Here is a 16,502-nt window from a genome sequence, read left to right as displayed (position 1 = left end):
GTGAGCATCCATTTGATTCTTTGGCTTTCTGGTACGCTTGTCTCAGCTCCTTAAGTTTCACACAGCACTGTGTTGAGCCCCTGTTGTGGCCTCTGTCCATCACGGCCTTGGAGATTTTTTCAAATGTTTTGGTATTTCATCTTTTGGAACGGAGTTCTGATAGAACAGATTCTTCTCCCCATACAGAGATCAGATTCAGTATCGCTCGTACGGTCCAGGGTGGAGCTCTTTTTTGATTCTGGGACTGCATGGTCACCTGTGCTGATCAGCACTCCATGCTGGGCAAACAGGAAATAAAATTCAAAAGTTCGCAGGGCTTTTCCTGTCTACCTGGCCAGTGCATCCGAGTTCAGATTGCTGTCCAGAGCAGTCACAATGGTGCACTGTGGGACAGCTCCTGGAGGACAATACCGTTGAATTGCAGCCACACTAACCCTAATTCGAAATGGCAATGTCGATTTCAGCGCTACTCCCTCTCGCTGGGGAGGAGTACACAAATCGATTTTAAGAGCCCTTTATATCAAAGTAAAGGGCTTAGTTGTGTGGACGGGTGCAGGGTTAATTCGATTTAACGCTGCTAAATTCGAGATAAACTCGTAGTATAAACCAGGCCTAATTAAGTAAACATTTGTGCTAGTTAAAAGGAACATCAAGTTAAAAAATATATATATATTCACCTGTACTACTAACAGTACTGTGGATTAAAGAAGCTAAAATTTTTATTTTACTTATTTCAGTTGTGTGTTTACTTAAATATTTCACTCAGCTTGACAAACTAATCTATTTCACTTTTCTTTCTAGAATTTGTCATGCATAGGGCCCTGCCAAATTCGCAGCCATGAAAAACACGTCATGGACTGTGAAATCTAGTCTTTTGTGTGCTTTTACCCTATACTATACAGATTTCACAAGGGAGACCAGCGTTTCTCAAATTGGGGGTCCTGACCCAAAAGGGAGTTGCAGAGGGGTCACAAGGTTCAGGGGCGGCGAGCTGTATGGGCGCATGGTGCCCGTGCTCCACCAATATGAGAGCATGGTGGTCTGGCTCCCACAAAGTTTGGAGCCTGGTCTCTCCCCCAGCCCCACCTGCCACCCCCAAGCTCCTCCCCCAAAGTGCCCCCCCACTGCCTCCAGGCAATTTAAAAGGGCCCGGAGACCCCGCCACCACCACCGGCAGCACAACAGGGCTAAGGCAGCTTCCTGCCTGCCTGGTCCACTTCCGGAAGCGGCCGGCACGTCCCTGCGGCCCCTGGGGAGAGGGGAAAAATGGACAAGACCCGCACGCTGCCCCTGCCCCTAGCTGAGGCCAATGGGAGCTGCAGGAGCGGTCCCTGCGGGCAGCAGCGCATGGAGACCCCTCCATCCCCCTACCTAGGAGCTGCTGCCAGAGGGGGGTGCGGGTCGCTTTTGGAAGCTGCCTGAGGTAAGCACTACACCCTTCACCCTCTCCCGCACTCTGAAGGCGGAGCCCCCCCAGCAGTAGTACAGAAGTAAAGGGTGGCAATACCATACCACCCTTATTTCTGTGCTCTGCCTTCAGAGCTGGGCAGCCAGAGTGGCGGCTGCTGACTGAGAGCCCAGCTCTGCAGGCAGCAGCACAGAAATAAGAGTAGCAGTACTGCAATCCCCCCACAATAACCTTGTGATCTCCTCACAAGTCCTTTTTTGGGTCAGGACCGCTACAATTGTATTGGGTCCAGTTTTGGCACCACATTTCAGGAAAGATGGACAAATTGGAGAAAGTCCAGAGAAGAACAAAAACGATTAAAGGTCTAGAAACCATGACCTATGAGGGAATATTGAAAAAACTGGGTTTGTTTAGTCTGGAGAAGAGAAGACTGAGAGGGGACATGATAACAGTTTTCAAGTACATAAAAGGTTGTTACAAAGAGGAGGGAGAAAAATTGTTCTTAACCTCTGAGAATAGGACAAGAAGCAATGGGCTTAAATTGCAGCAAAGATGGTTTAGGTTGAACATTAGGAAAAATTTCCTAATTGTCAGAGCGGTTAAGCACTGGAATAAATTGCCTAGGGAGGTTGTGGAATCGCCATCATTCGAGATTTTTAAGAGCAGTTTGGATAAACAACTGTCAGGGATGGTCTAGAATAGATAATACTTAGTCCTGCCTTGAGTTCAGGGACTAGATGACCTCTCGGGGTCTCTTCCAGTTGTATGATTCTATGAATTACAACACCATGATTTAAATAGCTGAAATCAAGACATTTACAATTTTTAAAATCCTATGACCATGAAATTGACCAAAATGGACCATGAATTTGGCAGGGCCCTTCTCGTGCATTAACAAACTTCTGTTATGCAGGAGTTCATGGCAGTGCAGAAGTATGTTTAAATCTAAGAAACCAAAAGGTTACTTTTTTAACTAAACTTCTCTCACTCATAAGTTTGCTCAACACCTTTAAAAAACACAAAAACACAAGTCTAAATATAGTGCCCAAACTAAGTGAAACTATGTCTAACACAGTGATTTTCAACCTGTGGTCTGCAGACCCCTGGGGATCTGCACACTATGTCTAAAGTGTCTACATATGTGAATACCCCACCTCCAGGTCAAAATCTGAATGTGCCATTACCACAGAAGCCCACAGTTTAGTGCCCTTTCTCACACTGCGCCCAGTGCCATGCTAAGCATATGCAAAACTTATAGTTGAATTCTGTTCAGCCAGTTTTCAGTCTAAGATTTCTATGGTAGGGGTCTGCAGGTCACAGGTTGAATTTCCAAAGGGGTCTGCACTGCCATTTGAAATGTTTTAGGGGTCCACAAATGAAAAAGGTTGAAAACCACAAGTTTTACATAATAAAACTAACTCCAGTTTACGTTTAATTTAGAATTGTGAAGGTATTTAAGATTGAAGTGTAGGAACACTACAACAACAATTTGCTCAGGGGTTTCAAATATTAATTCAGTCTTGTTAAAGCTAAGCTTTTAAACTGAGGTTAACATTCCCAGTTCTGGTAAAGTTACACTGCACATTTTTAATTCCAACCATACTGTGCGTGTATATTTGTATACACACTTTATTTTGAAATACAAAAACATTCTTAAATATAAATTACATACTGGAACTCTGAATATACCCATTCATAAGAAATACATTATACCCAATTCATATACTCCAAGAAGATTACTAACCCTGTATCGATGATTTCTATGAATACTTCCCAAAAAGCACTCCATACATAACACGCAAGTTGGATCAACCGCACAGTCTCTGGAAACAAACAGAGGAAAAAATTAAGCAAAAAATATTACTTTAACTTTTAAACTATGCATCTAACAACAGTTTATTTTCAAAATACATGAATGTGGGACTTCTTGCTAAACTGTTTGCTATTCAGGAATATGATCATTTTTGATGAGACAATGAGAGGAAATTTTATTCCTAGAGCAGGAGTGGCTATGAAGAACAGCCTGGGAAGTAGGCTTGGAAAAGCATTTGGCTAATGTACATATTACCTTCAGTAAATGAAACAAGTGCATTAACTGGTAATTCAGCCACGTTACCAGATTCAAACCTGTTTTTAAGGTATAGGAAATCATGAAAACTACATAACCAAGCAAGTTCTCTCAGGGTATAGAATGCAAGTCCTAGACATGGTCCTAAGTAATCAATGCAAACAGATTTTCATCACACCTTGTATGAAAAGTTAGAAGCGAAGAGTTGGTTCCTAATCTTTTTGCATGTAAGTTTAGCCCTACAAGTCTTCTAATGAGTTCGAAGAAAAAGATTTTCACAACAACCAGAAAATCAAGGACCACTTAGAGAAGACAAACACTTTTTACATGTACTAACTGTAACACTTGGATGTACCACCTCTAGAAATCAGGTAAAAGACTAATGTGCAATTGCCTTGTTCATATAGCCAAAAATTTGAAAAAACAATCACATGATATATTGACACTAAAGGCAACTGACTGACAGCCACTGAGATAGATTCAGGGAGTCAGATTTCACAATGGAAAAATAAAGAGCATCTAAAAAAATATCTGAAGAGAAACTAAGGATTTCCTGAGATGTCCATCAGGAAATAATATAAACAAGAATTCACATGAACTAATCCCTTATTTTGTTCAAAACAAACAAAAATAAACGAAAACCTAGGAAGCACCTACTAGTATTCTTAATTCCATTTGGCCCAATTCATCAGTATCAGTAGAGGAATAATCATGGATCCACAGCATAAATATTACCAATATTATTTTTTGTTTACCTTAGTTTATTTTAAGTGCAAATTTAATTAGTGAGACCAAAAAAAAAAAAAAAAAACTGAATAATCCCAGCAAGCTGTTTTGTTTGAGAATAACTTACATTTGTACAACCTCTTGTTTCTGGTTACAGGCAATTATTTTTATTACATTGTGTAGTAGGAAATTAACCATTTAATAATCCTGGGATTTAAAAAAAATGCACATGGCCATTCACCAGAAGTTATAAAGATGATTTATTTGGCATGTATCGAAGCCTAACACATTAGTTGCTTCAGGTCAACAAGCTTCTTTTTTAAGAAAACAAAAACCATTTTTCAGGTTCTCATACTTTCAGGAGGTATTTCATAGATTACAAACAATAACAAATTTGTAAACTGTAGGGTTTAAGAAAAAAATTCTTCTCCCCCATTTGCCACCAACTACAAAGTATAAGCTATTAAATACAAAAGGATACACAGTAACAATATATGTACTATAATAGGCCTAGCAGAACAAACCACTTTCCCATACTGAAAACTGCAAAAATCACCCATATTAGTGGACCTGAACTATTCTTCACATTTTCTACTGAGATGAAGATACCAAGTGAATTTAAACAGTAAACCTATTATTCTCTGAAGATTATATCAAGGAACTGCATTTTTCTATGCTTTCCTACAACACTGGCTATTGTTTTCTTAATATCTTGTGATGTTGGTCTTGAAAACACAGGTTTGGAAGAAGTTACTGTAATTACAGCACAGTTTTCATCAGCTCAAGTAAAGGAAGTTTCATGTTTAGCTAAGGTATTATTCTTCTGGATCAGAAAGAATAAGAATGATTCTATAGCCCAATGATTAGGAATTATATTTGATTTTTTTCAGGCTAGATTCGTATTTAGGAGCTACTCAGAAAAACAAGGTGGCTGAGGTGATGCTGTTGCCACTACCACCCTTACACCCAACAGTCCAGTGGTTAGGTTGCTCACCCAGAATGTGGGAGATCCAGCTTCAACTCCCCACTGGGACTTGAACCCAGATTTCCCATATCCCAGGTGAGATCCCTGTGTCTTAATATCTCCTGTTGAAGCTGTTCCACTCTGTATAACAAAAATTAAATATTCATCAATCCAGTGAGGGAGAATGACACTAACCAGGGGGTAAAAGCTGCCTCACCCAGGTTCCAGTCCCTGCTCCAATGAATAATTTATACAAAATGAAACAGCTTCAACAGGGGAGACTCAGAGACTCATCCCATAATAACTAATACCCTGGTTATTAGGGCAATCACCTGGGATATAGGAAACTTGGGTTCAAGTCCCAGATCCTGGGCTATTGGGTAAAAAGGGGCATCACCATACCCACCACCTCCTCAGTTTTGTGAATCTAGACCAAAATATCATTTGCTCTTATTGAAAAAAGTTTAAAATTGCCAAAACATGTTTTGTTTCAGGCAGAGTGGATAAAAATCAATGAGTAAAAACATAAAAAAAAGTTGTTTTATAAAATGCTTTTTGAGGAAACAACCTATCTAAAGATAGTTTTAATTAAGATACATTATAGCTCAAAGATATCTCATCATGGAATAGGGATTATAAATTCTAATTCTATAGTATGAGAATATATTCATATAATGTTTAAGAAAAGTTTTGTAAATGAGTTCCAACAGTTCGTGGATTAGGGACCCAATTTTATGAGGTTCCAAGGCTTCTGTATAGATTAACCTAAATAATCTATTAGCCAAGATGGTCAGGTATGCAACCCCACACTCTGGGTTTGACCTCTGACTGCCAGGTGCTGGGGCTGGGCAAAAGGGGAAGGATCATTTGATGATTGCCGTTCTGTTCATTCCCTTTTAAAGCATCTGGCATTGGCCACTGTCGGATGACATGATACTGGGCTAGATGGACCATTGGTCTGACCCAGTATGACCATTCTTATGTGGTTCTTGTGCTGAAAATATACAAAGGTTAAGATAGCAAAAAATGGGAAAAGAACAAGACAGACAAGGTGACAATAAAATCATAGCTACTTTAAGTTATATGCAGGTCTTGCTGGTGTGGTTTTTAATATTTATTGGTAACATTCTCCTATTCACTTATTGTAGGCTTCAAAACAGAAATGAGATTTTAACAGAAATCTGAATAGGGGAGCGGGCTTAATGAGAAAGTTAGGTTTTTTTGCCTACCAATCTAATCACCATTAATTGTACTTTTCATTGAAAGATATTCAGAACACAGGAGGGACATCTGTAAATGCATGTTAAACATTTGAATTAATTAATGATAAATTAATTTCAATTTTTGCATTTAAGCCTTGATTTGACAGTTTAGCCACCTTCCTCTTTATCTAAGAGTATTTCTTTTTAATAACCAACACTGACATTTTCAAAAACTAAATCTGTTTAATTATACTGATACTGTAATTAATTTTTTCTCCTACTGACCAAGTCTTCAGTATGTTACCAATAACAAACCAGACAACACCCACAATGTTCCAAGTATACTAAAAATACATATGGACAGTTAATATTTTCATTCGGACAAAAATGTTTCCACCAAAAAAAGTTGAGAATTAATAATTTAGGAGAATTGTGGAATTAAGCTACCTGCAAGAGTATGTTGGTTCTCCCACTTTAAAAACCCGACCACAGAGATGGGAAGGTTTGTTTGCCTGCTCAAGTTTTGGAAATGCAAATGCAGGATCTTCACCACACAGATACCATTCCATTGGTCCCAGCAGTACATGTTGTGCTAGCATGTCTTCTCTTTGTGGGGCAGGGTTAGGACCCCTGCAGTAAATTTTGGGTACATAGTAGGCTAGATGCAGGTATACTTCTTTAGGAAGATCAGTTGCTTGTAGCCATTTCTTTAATTAAAAAGAAAACATTAAACAAAATTACTCACAAATAAAATCAACCCCACCCAGTCATAACTGTTATAGCATCTTTCTTTTCACCCTAAAAGCTAAAGGGACACTGCAAACTTTAAAGTCAAATTTCTCTGTGAAAATTTTGCAGCCACTACAGTTACAAGTAACATAGATTACTACAAATAAACATTAGCAAAAATATTTCTTTTTTTCCCAATTTAAATATTTTGTGAATTTGACAGCACACACAGGGAGATTTTCAAAGGCACAAAGGAGAATTAGCGCTTAACTCTCAAAAATCTCCATCATAGTGTATAGTCTATTCTTTCCTTTCTGAAAGGACCTTCATATATCAATAAAGAAGAAAATTCCTTATACGTTTTTTGTTTAAAGAAACCTTTTTAAAAACAAACTCAGGACATACTGTTCAAAGGGTAATATGTCAGAAGTTGAAATTTCAGTTTTTAAAAGTTTCAAGTTGAACAGTGACCTTCAAAGGGTGTATCTGTTGTATCCCCTGGAGTCAAAACATTTTCCCCTCAATTACACAAGGTACAAAAAGTGAGATGTATTATGTAAATTGTAAAAATGTGTCCCTCTCATTACATTTGTTTTATTTCAACCATGTAACTGAAGACTTTACCGTTTGCCATTTTTAACTGATGTACTACTGATAATCATTACTACAGAATATAATCAACAATGGACATATACACATACTAGAAGTATGCACTGATTCAGTACTGTACTGTGTATAAACCTTACCAACATGTAATTACTACTACTAAATACTTCTTGATAACTTCTGATTATGTGAAAACTAGTTAATTCATTCAGAATTAACCCAAAGATGGATAAAAAGCAAGAATTACTTATACAGAAATAATTGGTTTTAGAAACCAGCTAGTATAGCTTGATTTCACTGAAATAATGTACTGTCTTCTCTTAAAGACCTATATTAGAGTAGATCGGGGTCGGCAACCATTCAGAAGTGGCGTGTCGAGTCTTCATTTATTCACTCTAATTTAAGGTTTCGCGTGCCAGTGATACATTTTAACATTTTTAGAAGGTCTCTTTCTATAAGTCTAAAATAGAAAACTAAACTATTGTTGTATGTAAAGCAAATAAGGTTTTTAAAATGTTTAAGAAGCTTCAATTAAATTAAAATGCAGAGCCCCACGGACCGGTGGCCTGGACTCAGGCAGTGTGAGTGCCACTGAAAATCAGCTTGAATGCCGCCTTCGGCACGCATGCCATAGGTTGTCTACCCCTGGAGTAGACAAACACTAATCTGAAAAATCTTCATGAAAGAGCTTAGAGTTTACCCTTATTTATACTGTTTGCAATTTTAAATTTATATAGCACTTCTTCCATTGATGACACTCGCACAGTGCCTCTTTGGAAAATGCTGAACACCTACAATAAAACCATAGGAGAAAATGTCATATTTAGCAATAAAATTAGCTGCTTCTAAACTGTTTAGACTATTTCTGATACGATTCTTAGAACTGATGGTAGAAATTTACTCTATCCTCCCTACCCCCAGTACTGATTTCTCAAAGCCCTGGTAATGAAACTACTCAATCTTCTAGTACTAAGTTACCTCTGGTGTTCAGAGAACTGGAATTTTTCTGAACTGCCCCCAGGTGAAAGACTACCAAAAAAAAATCCAGCAACCAAAAATCTCATAGGAGTTATTTTGCTCTATAGTTAAACCGACCATTCCATTAAAAGATCAAAGAAACTACATCATCTTTTTTTCCCCCCTATCTTCTTCTCTCTCCAAGAAGTTGACCTTTCTGTTCTTGTAAGCCTTAGTTTTAGAATTTTAAATCTAGTCTTCCTCACTTGTGCTGAATATCTTCTACTCTGTATTAGAAACGAAATCTAATTACATTAGAATTGACCTTGCATCTCCTGCTGTGTTTCTCCAAAAAGTGGGTCATTTCCAAGGCCATATTCTGCAATACACATTAGTTCTATTGTTTTAATTCTTTCCTTAGCCAAGTATCTTAAACTTGCTTCATCTCAACTCTAGAGTATATTACTACCTTCTATCTGGAAAAACCGGAGTGAATAAGTTTTACTACAAGCTCAGACAAGTACCTAGTCAGAGGAAAAAAAAATCACATCTCCCAGGTTAGCAGCCTATCCTTTCCAATAATTGTGGTTATTCTGATACTGGTAGAAAGATTCTCTCTAGGGGTCTCACATAAACTGCTAATTTATCCTTGAAAGTCAGTCTAAAATGATTAAATGTTTTAATAAATAATCTATTTTTTAACTTTGCCCTTAAGTAGATTACATTTTAGCAAAGGGTACAGAATTTAGTTTGCTAGATAAAACTCTGTAGCCTATAAAATCTTAGCGAGGATTCCATTTTCAAATACATGCATGAAATTGATTGCTTAATTTGTCTGACAAATATTGCAATTACATGTATAAGCTGTAGTATCTGCCCATGCAAAAAAAAAAAAGCTAAATAACTAAGTTGTATATGCAAATACTAAATTTTATACAAAGTAACTGCATGTGGAAATTTTAGGCTCCAATGCCACAAGCTGCATAGTGTCATCTCCCCACCCCCCATATGCCCCATGTCCATACAGAGTCCAAGTGACCTCATTGGGGCTTTTAAGATTCAACTAAAGTCCTAGCTTGTCTAAACAGAAATCAGAAGCAAAGTAGTATGGACCACGAGGAGAAAGTAAAGTATCCCAGAGCAGGATAAAATGAGTTTTACCTGAACAGTCCCAAAAAGTTGACTGACAAAATGAACAACAGGAAAAATGTGACATAAAAATCAATATTGGACTGTCAGACTGTTAGGGCTAGTCTACACTGGCAACACTAAACAGGTTGGGTGGGGGGGGGGGTGGCAGACCACTGCTCTCCCACAGAACCCCACTGAAATCGACAGGACGCTGTTCACGGGTCTCTAGTACACATGAAGTTCCTTCCAAGCCTGGGGCCTAAAAGCTAAGGAGGGGGAGAAGGAAATAGTGTTTCCAAAACCTTCTCCCAAGAAATCTTAAGAACAAAACTTGAAAACTGTGAAGGGAGGCGGAACCAGCCATCTGAAATACAGGCAGTTACAGTAAGAGACGTGCAAGTGACCAGTTTTAGAGAGGAAAGAGCAGGGCGGACTCTACACTATACTGCTGTCAAACGCACAAACCAAGCAGACGGGGGAGCTGCTTCTGCGCCTCGCCTCCAGGTCCTGTCACACCTGGCCGGGCTTGTCACAGCAGCAAGTTCAGACGCAGGGGGCAGAGTGCGTCTAACTCACGGGGCCCCTTTAAGCAGCCCCGCCACAACCGCCCCTCGCCATCAAGCGCATTTACTCCCCTTCCCCCTCAGCCCTCCCTCCCCTCCGGCCAGCAGCCCTAGAGACCGCCTGCCCCCTGCCAGTGCCGGCCGCCCGGGCCTGGCACTGCGGACCCTCTGCCGGCCCGGCCTGGCCCGGCCCGTGCGCACACCCCCACCCCGAGCGCGGGGCCGACCCCTAACGGCGCCCCGGGCCCCCGCGGGCGGACGAGCCTCACCACGGCAACCTCCTCGGCAGAACATTCCAGCAAGCTCCTGTCAATGGCCTGAACCTCCGTCTCCAAGTCCGACGCCATTTTCCTCCCCCTTCTACCAGCCCCACCAAGTAGGTAACACCCGGAACCGGACCCAGACGGCCTCCCTGGGGGGAGAACCCACTTCCGCTCCTCCCCCCGCCCCGGGCAGCGTATAACACCCCTCCCCCTCCCGCCACGGAGACGCCATCGTGGGCCGCCGGTGCATTGTGGGGGATGTAGTCTTTCTCCTGGCGCTCTGCTGGTCGGGGTGGTAACGCGGCCCTCACCTCTGGCTGGCTGGCGCCATTATCGCCCCTGGTCGCTCTCCTCTTCCCTCTCTCATATATTTGCCCAGGCTTTGAGGCCCTGAGCACTGCAGCTTGCCAGCATCAGGGGGCTGTGCCTCATGTCAGCTTACAGGTGTGATTCTTGTCCTAACCTGGAATGTTAGCTTCCACACGCACGCACACACATACACACACCCCCCTCCAGGGTTATTGCCAATCCCAAGTGGTCAAAAATCAGGAGCAAGGCCTCCAAAAATCCAGAGATTATTAAACCATATCTTTTGGCTGCGTTGATTCATTTTCTAGATTTTAAGGTTTTAGTGTGTATGTGAGTCCCAAGGTTTTTCCCCACAACTAGCAGGACTAGAAATTTGCTTTTTTCTTCCTTTTGTTTAATTGCATGAATCCAGGAGTTGGGTCTTTAAGACAAGTATAAATAGTGCAAAGGTTGGCAATGCTGCAAATACACTCTCCTGAAAGTTGTTCTGTGACTCCTAAAGGACTCCTAGGTCATCTATTCTTAAGTGTAGTTTAGTAACATTGACCCCAGACCTTCCATTCCAGAAACATAGGCCTCACTCAAAAAAAAAGGGAGGAAGGAGAGGGGATAGCTCCGCAGTTTGAGCATTGGCCTGCTAAAGCCAGCATTGTTAGTTCAGTCCTTGAGAGGGATATTTAAGGATCTGGGGCAAAAATCTCTGGGGATCAGTCCTGCTTTGAGCAGGGGGTTGGACTAGATGACCTCCTGAGGTCCCTTCCAACCCTGATATTCTATTATTTGAGCTACAGCACCATCTCCATTACAGGTATTTTCTCATACCTGCTTCAATCTGTCTCCTCTCAGTCATACAAAGCATATATCTATTTGCACTGGTATAATTAAAGATGTGGTGGTAAACCACTTTAGTTAAATCAATGTAACTTTGTGCATGGACACTAACAGTGGTTTCAAACCTCGATTTTAGCAGCATTAGGTGCAACCTATATTGGTTTAACATCACATGTTCAATTAATCTGGTGCAATTTTGTATATAGACCAGTCCTAAATGCCATACACTAATTAGAGATTATTATTTAAATTGTGGTACTTCACTGGTACTCCAAATCAGGATTAAGGCCCCATCGTGCTAGACATTGTACAAATAACACAAAGGCCATCTCTACGTATTGAAAGGTGAGCTGTCGGGTTGGAGGGAGGTTACCAGTGGAGTTCCTCAAGGTTCGGTTTTGGGTCCGATCTTATTCAATCTATTTATCACTGACCTCGGAACCAAAAGTAGGAGTGGGCTGATAAAGTTTGCGGATGACACGAAGTTGGGAGGTATTGCCAATTCGGAGAAGGACCGGGATATCCTCCAGGGAGATTTGGATGACCTTGTAAACTGGAGTATTAGTAATAGGATGAAATTCAATAGTGAGAAGTGTAAGGTTATGCATTTAGGGATGACTAACAGGAATTTTAGTTATAAGCTGGGGACGCACCAGTTGGAAGTAACGGACGAGGAGAAGGACCTCGGAGTCCTGGTTGATCGCAGGATGACTATGAGTCGGCAGTGTGATGTGGCCGTTAAAAAAGCTAATGCGGTCTTGGGATGCATTAGGCGAGGTATTTCTAGTAGAGATAAGGAGGTGCTAGTCCCGTTATACAAGGCATTGGTGAGACCTCATTTGGAGTAATGTGTGCAGTTTTGGTCTCCCATGTTTAAGAAGGATGAATTCAAACTGGAACGGGTACAAAGAAGGGCCACTAGAATGATTCGAGGAATGGAAAGCCTGTCGTATGAAAGGAGACTTGAGGAGCTCGGTTTGTTTTCCTTAACCAAAAGAAGGTTGAGAGGGGATATGATTGCTCTCTTTAAATATATCAGACGGATAAATACCAGGGAGGGAGAGGAATTATTTCAGCTCAATACTAATGTGGACACGAGAACAAATGGATATAAATTGGCAGTCGGGAAGTTTAGGCTTGAAATTAGACGAAGGTTTCTAACCATCAGGGGAGTGAAATTCTGGAACAGCCTACCGAGGGAAACAGTGGGGGCGAAGGACCTCTCTGGCTTTAAGATTAAGCTTGATAAGTTTATGGAGTGAATGGTTTGATAGGATAACGTGATTTAATCAATAGGTCAATAACGTGCCACCACTGGTAATTAGTACCGAGGGTCAACGTTGGGATATTGAAAGTCTTTTTCCTGAGTGTCTGGCTCGAGAGTCTTGCCCACATGCTCGGGGTTCAGCTGATCGCCATATTTGGGGTCGGGAAGGAATTTTCCTCCAGGGTAGATTGGCAGTGGCCCTGGAGGTTTTTCGCCTTCCTCCGCAGCATGGGGCAAGGGTCGCTTGCTGGAGGATTATCTGCTACTTGAAGTCTTTAAATCAGGATTTGGGGACTTCAACATCTGAGTCAAGGGAGAGAATTATTTCAGGAGTGGGTGGGTCAGCTTTTGTGGCCTGCATCTTGCGGGAGGTCAGACCAGATGATCATAATGGTCCCTTCTGATCTTAAGTTCTATGATTCTACGATTCTATGATACTCCAGAGAGTTCACAATCCAGGATTTAGTGCAACAGGTGAATACACAGACAAATAGGTAGGGAAGTGGAAGGGAAAGGGAGAGACAGATGTGATTGTATAAGGTAGTAGTCACAGATGGTCAGATGGTGGTGATTTGTAGTAATCACAGCAATGGTAGATTTTAAGGAGGGGATAAAAAGATAACAATGTGTGTTAGATAGCAAATTTCCATCCGTCTCTTTTGATCCTTGTGTGCAAGTTTGTTGGGTTTGTTGTTTTTTCTTTCTTTTTCCCCTTCAGTTTCCCCAACTAATGACCTAATTGCAAACTCTTCAGGGCAGATGTCCTGTCTTTCATTTGATTGTAAAGCAACAAATATACATATAGCAGGGTATTATTAATAATATATACATACATACATTTGGCCATATGCCATTACAAGATAACTCTTGAACAATATGATATTCCATCCAGTAGAGGGCATCAGTGCATATTATATACATCTACTGTACATATACATACATGGACACACACAAGACATGGTATATTATGCAAGCACTGCTTGATGGAGATTCATGGTTTCAGAACTCACTTGGCTGTGGTTTTTGTCAAGGATATGTGTGTGTTATAAGAGTATGAAATTTTACTTTGGAGTTTCACTGGACCTAACCCAGGAAAACAAGCCTTCCAAACAGGTGAGAGTGTCTCCCCATTTAATACTAGACCAGAAGAACGAGGTATCTGAGATGACAAACAAACTGGAATATTTATTTCAACTTTCAACATTTACAGCTGTATATTTTAACCTAGTGCATTTTATCAATGTTTTCATTGCCGCTTTCTGAATAAAAGTCCACGTAATGCCCAAAGTGATGTCCATTCCACCTTCTATTTATGAGTTGCAGATGCATAAAGCATATAGGATGACGCCTCTTGCAGAAGGAAGGGAGAGGAAAGAAAGCTACATGACATAATGAGATGCCCCTCCTTCTGAGATAAGCATGGAAAAAGCAATAAAATCTCTGTGGTTTGATCATGTGAGAGGTATCATGCTTTGCATATGAAGGAATGGGATCCAAACAGCAATGTAATCTATATATACAAGGATTAAGCATCAAGAATAGCTCTCTTGAGGTCCAGTTTAAAGGTTACAAGCAAAACAAAAGCACCTAGGGTTAGTACATAGAAATCTACTAGCCATAAAGAAATAAAACGAATAAACCTAATCACATCTTACTAGACATTTCCTGATCTACTTATATATCTGGGGTTTTAGATGAGTAGTTTTTAGGTATGGTACGGATGATTTTTCATACCTGGCCCAAGCTCTCTCACAGCATAACTGCTCCCTGTCTGCCTCTCCCTGAGAACAACAAACAGACAGACAAAAGGGGAGTCTTGTTTCAATTTTAAAAAGTACTAGCCTTCCCATTGGCTCTTTTGGCCAGGTGCCCACTCACTTCCTTTTACCTATGCATAGCAGTGAGACTTTTTAACCCTTTACAGGTAGAGCAATTAGAGAACAGCTAGTAAGAGGGATTTTATAGCTACTAGCTGGCTGAGTGTCCATAAAAGAAAGCTACGTCCCCCTTCATTTATCACACCCCTAAAACAAATTATCAGCATTTTGTTTTCATTTGGCTGATATCAAACACCTGTATCTAAAGTCCTGATCCTGCAAAGTGTTATCACATGCTTAACTTTATGCACATAAATAGTGCCATTCGAGGCGAAAGTGAAGCATGTGTGTAAGTCTTTGCAGGAGCAGGGCCTATATCTCTAACAGCAATGATTTTGACAGAACTGTTTGCTCAGTCATCTTTATTTAATATTAAAAGGCCTCATAGTTAGATTTCAATGACCTTTGCAATGACTTTGCATTGCAAATGTAGATTACTTTAAGCTGTATCCATTTCATATTTTTGCATATGAAAATTTGCATATTTTTTCCCACCAGTGCCAACTGGAGAGGTGTACAGTCACAGTCTCCTATCATTCTCTTAGTTAAGACTAACCCAGAAGTCAATACTGGAAGAACAGATTTGTCAGTCCCATTTACAAATTCTCTTTCTTGTCTTGTCCAAAATAGCATCTCACCAGTAATAACATAAATTATAAAATTAAAGGGAAATATGTAACCCAGTAGTTGATACATTGATAAGATACATTTCACAAAGGAAGACTTCCGCATATATATGTTGTGACAAAGTTCCTCCTCTACCTTGGTGGGTCCTGCGCTTATTTGGCAGATTTGCTCACCTCCGTGATCTTCCCCACAGTCTGGGTCAACTTCTCCTGTGTCTGATCAGGAGTTGGGAGTTTTGGGGGGAACCCGGGCCCACTCTCTACTCCGGGTTCCAGCCCAGGGCCCTGTGGATTGCAGCTGTCTATAGTAACAGCTGCATGACAGCTACAACTCCCTGGGCTACTTCCCCCTGGCCTCCTCCAAACACCTTCTTTATCCTCACCACAGGACCTTCCTCCTGGTGTCTGATAACGCTTGTACTCCTTAGTCCTCCAGCAGCACACCCTCTCACTCTCAGCTCCTTGCACCTCTTGCTCCCAGCTCCTCACACGCACTTCCTCTCCTCTGGCTCCCCCCTTCCATCCCCGACTGGAGTGAGCTCCTTTTTAAACACAGGTGCCCTGATTAGCCTGCCTTGATTGGCTGCAGGTGTTCTAATCAGCCTGTCTGCCTTAACTGGTTCTAGCAGGTTCCTGATTACTCTAGTGCAGCCCCTGCTCTGGTCACTCAGGGAACAGAAAACTACTCATCCAGTGACCAGTATATTTGCCCTCTACCAGACTCCTGTACCCCACTGGTTTGGGTCTGTCACATATCCCTCCCCCATGCTCAACACCAATGGGTTGGGCAGCTTGGGATGCCAGACAGTGCACACGTGACAAGCCATCAGCATTGCCGTGATGGCTCCCTGCCCTGTGTTGCACACGGAACTGGAAAGGTTGGAGGGATAAGAACCACCTGGTCGCCCTTGTGTTCTTCTCCTTGTTCCACTGCATCCATTGAAGAGGGGCATGGTCGGTCACAAGGACAAATCT

The 16,502-nt window shown here is 41.2% G+C and overlaps 1 protein-coding gene across 6 annotated transcripts in view; it reads right to left on the bottom strand.

Moving 5' to 3' along the window:
• The window catches only part of UBR2 (ubiquitin protein ligase E3 component n-recognin 2), a 121,450-nt gene extending 110,657 nt beyond the window's left edge, over positions 1 to 10,793 (bottom strand). For 2 of the 6 annotated variants that reach the window (XM_039530180.1, XM_039530182.1), the window contains exons 1-3: positions 10,624 to 10,793; positions 6,816 to 7,075; positions 3,153 to 3,231 (exon numbers count right to left, since the gene is read on the bottom strand). In XM_039530180.1, coding sequence (XP_039386114.1) covers positions 3,153 to 3,231; positions 6,816 to 7,075; positions 10,624 to 10,701 — 417 coding nt within the window. In that variant the 5' untranslated portion in view covers positions 10,702 to 10,793. Of the gene's footprint in view, positions 1 to 3,152; positions 3,232 to 6,815; positions 7,076 to 8,985; positions 9,012 to 9,821; positions 10,209 to 10,252; positions 10,402 to 10,623 lie in introns of those variants that run through there. The other 4 variants (XM_039530184.1, XM_039530185.1, XM_039530183.1 and 1 more) reach the window with 4 other exon arrangements.
• Between the last annotated feature and the right edge of the window lie 5,709 nt (positions 10,794 to 16,502).

This window comes from Mauremys reevesii, linkage group 3 (genome assembly GCF_016161935.1).
Source record: "Mauremys reevesii isolate NIE-2019 linkage group 3, ASM1616193v1, whole genome shotgun sequence".
Classification (NCBI taxonomy): Eukaryota; Metazoa; Chordata; order Testudines; family Geoemydidae; genus Mauremys; species Mauremys reevesii.
Note: the sequence above shows the minus strand (reverse complement) of the source record. Positions and strands in the feature narration are given on the sequence as shown.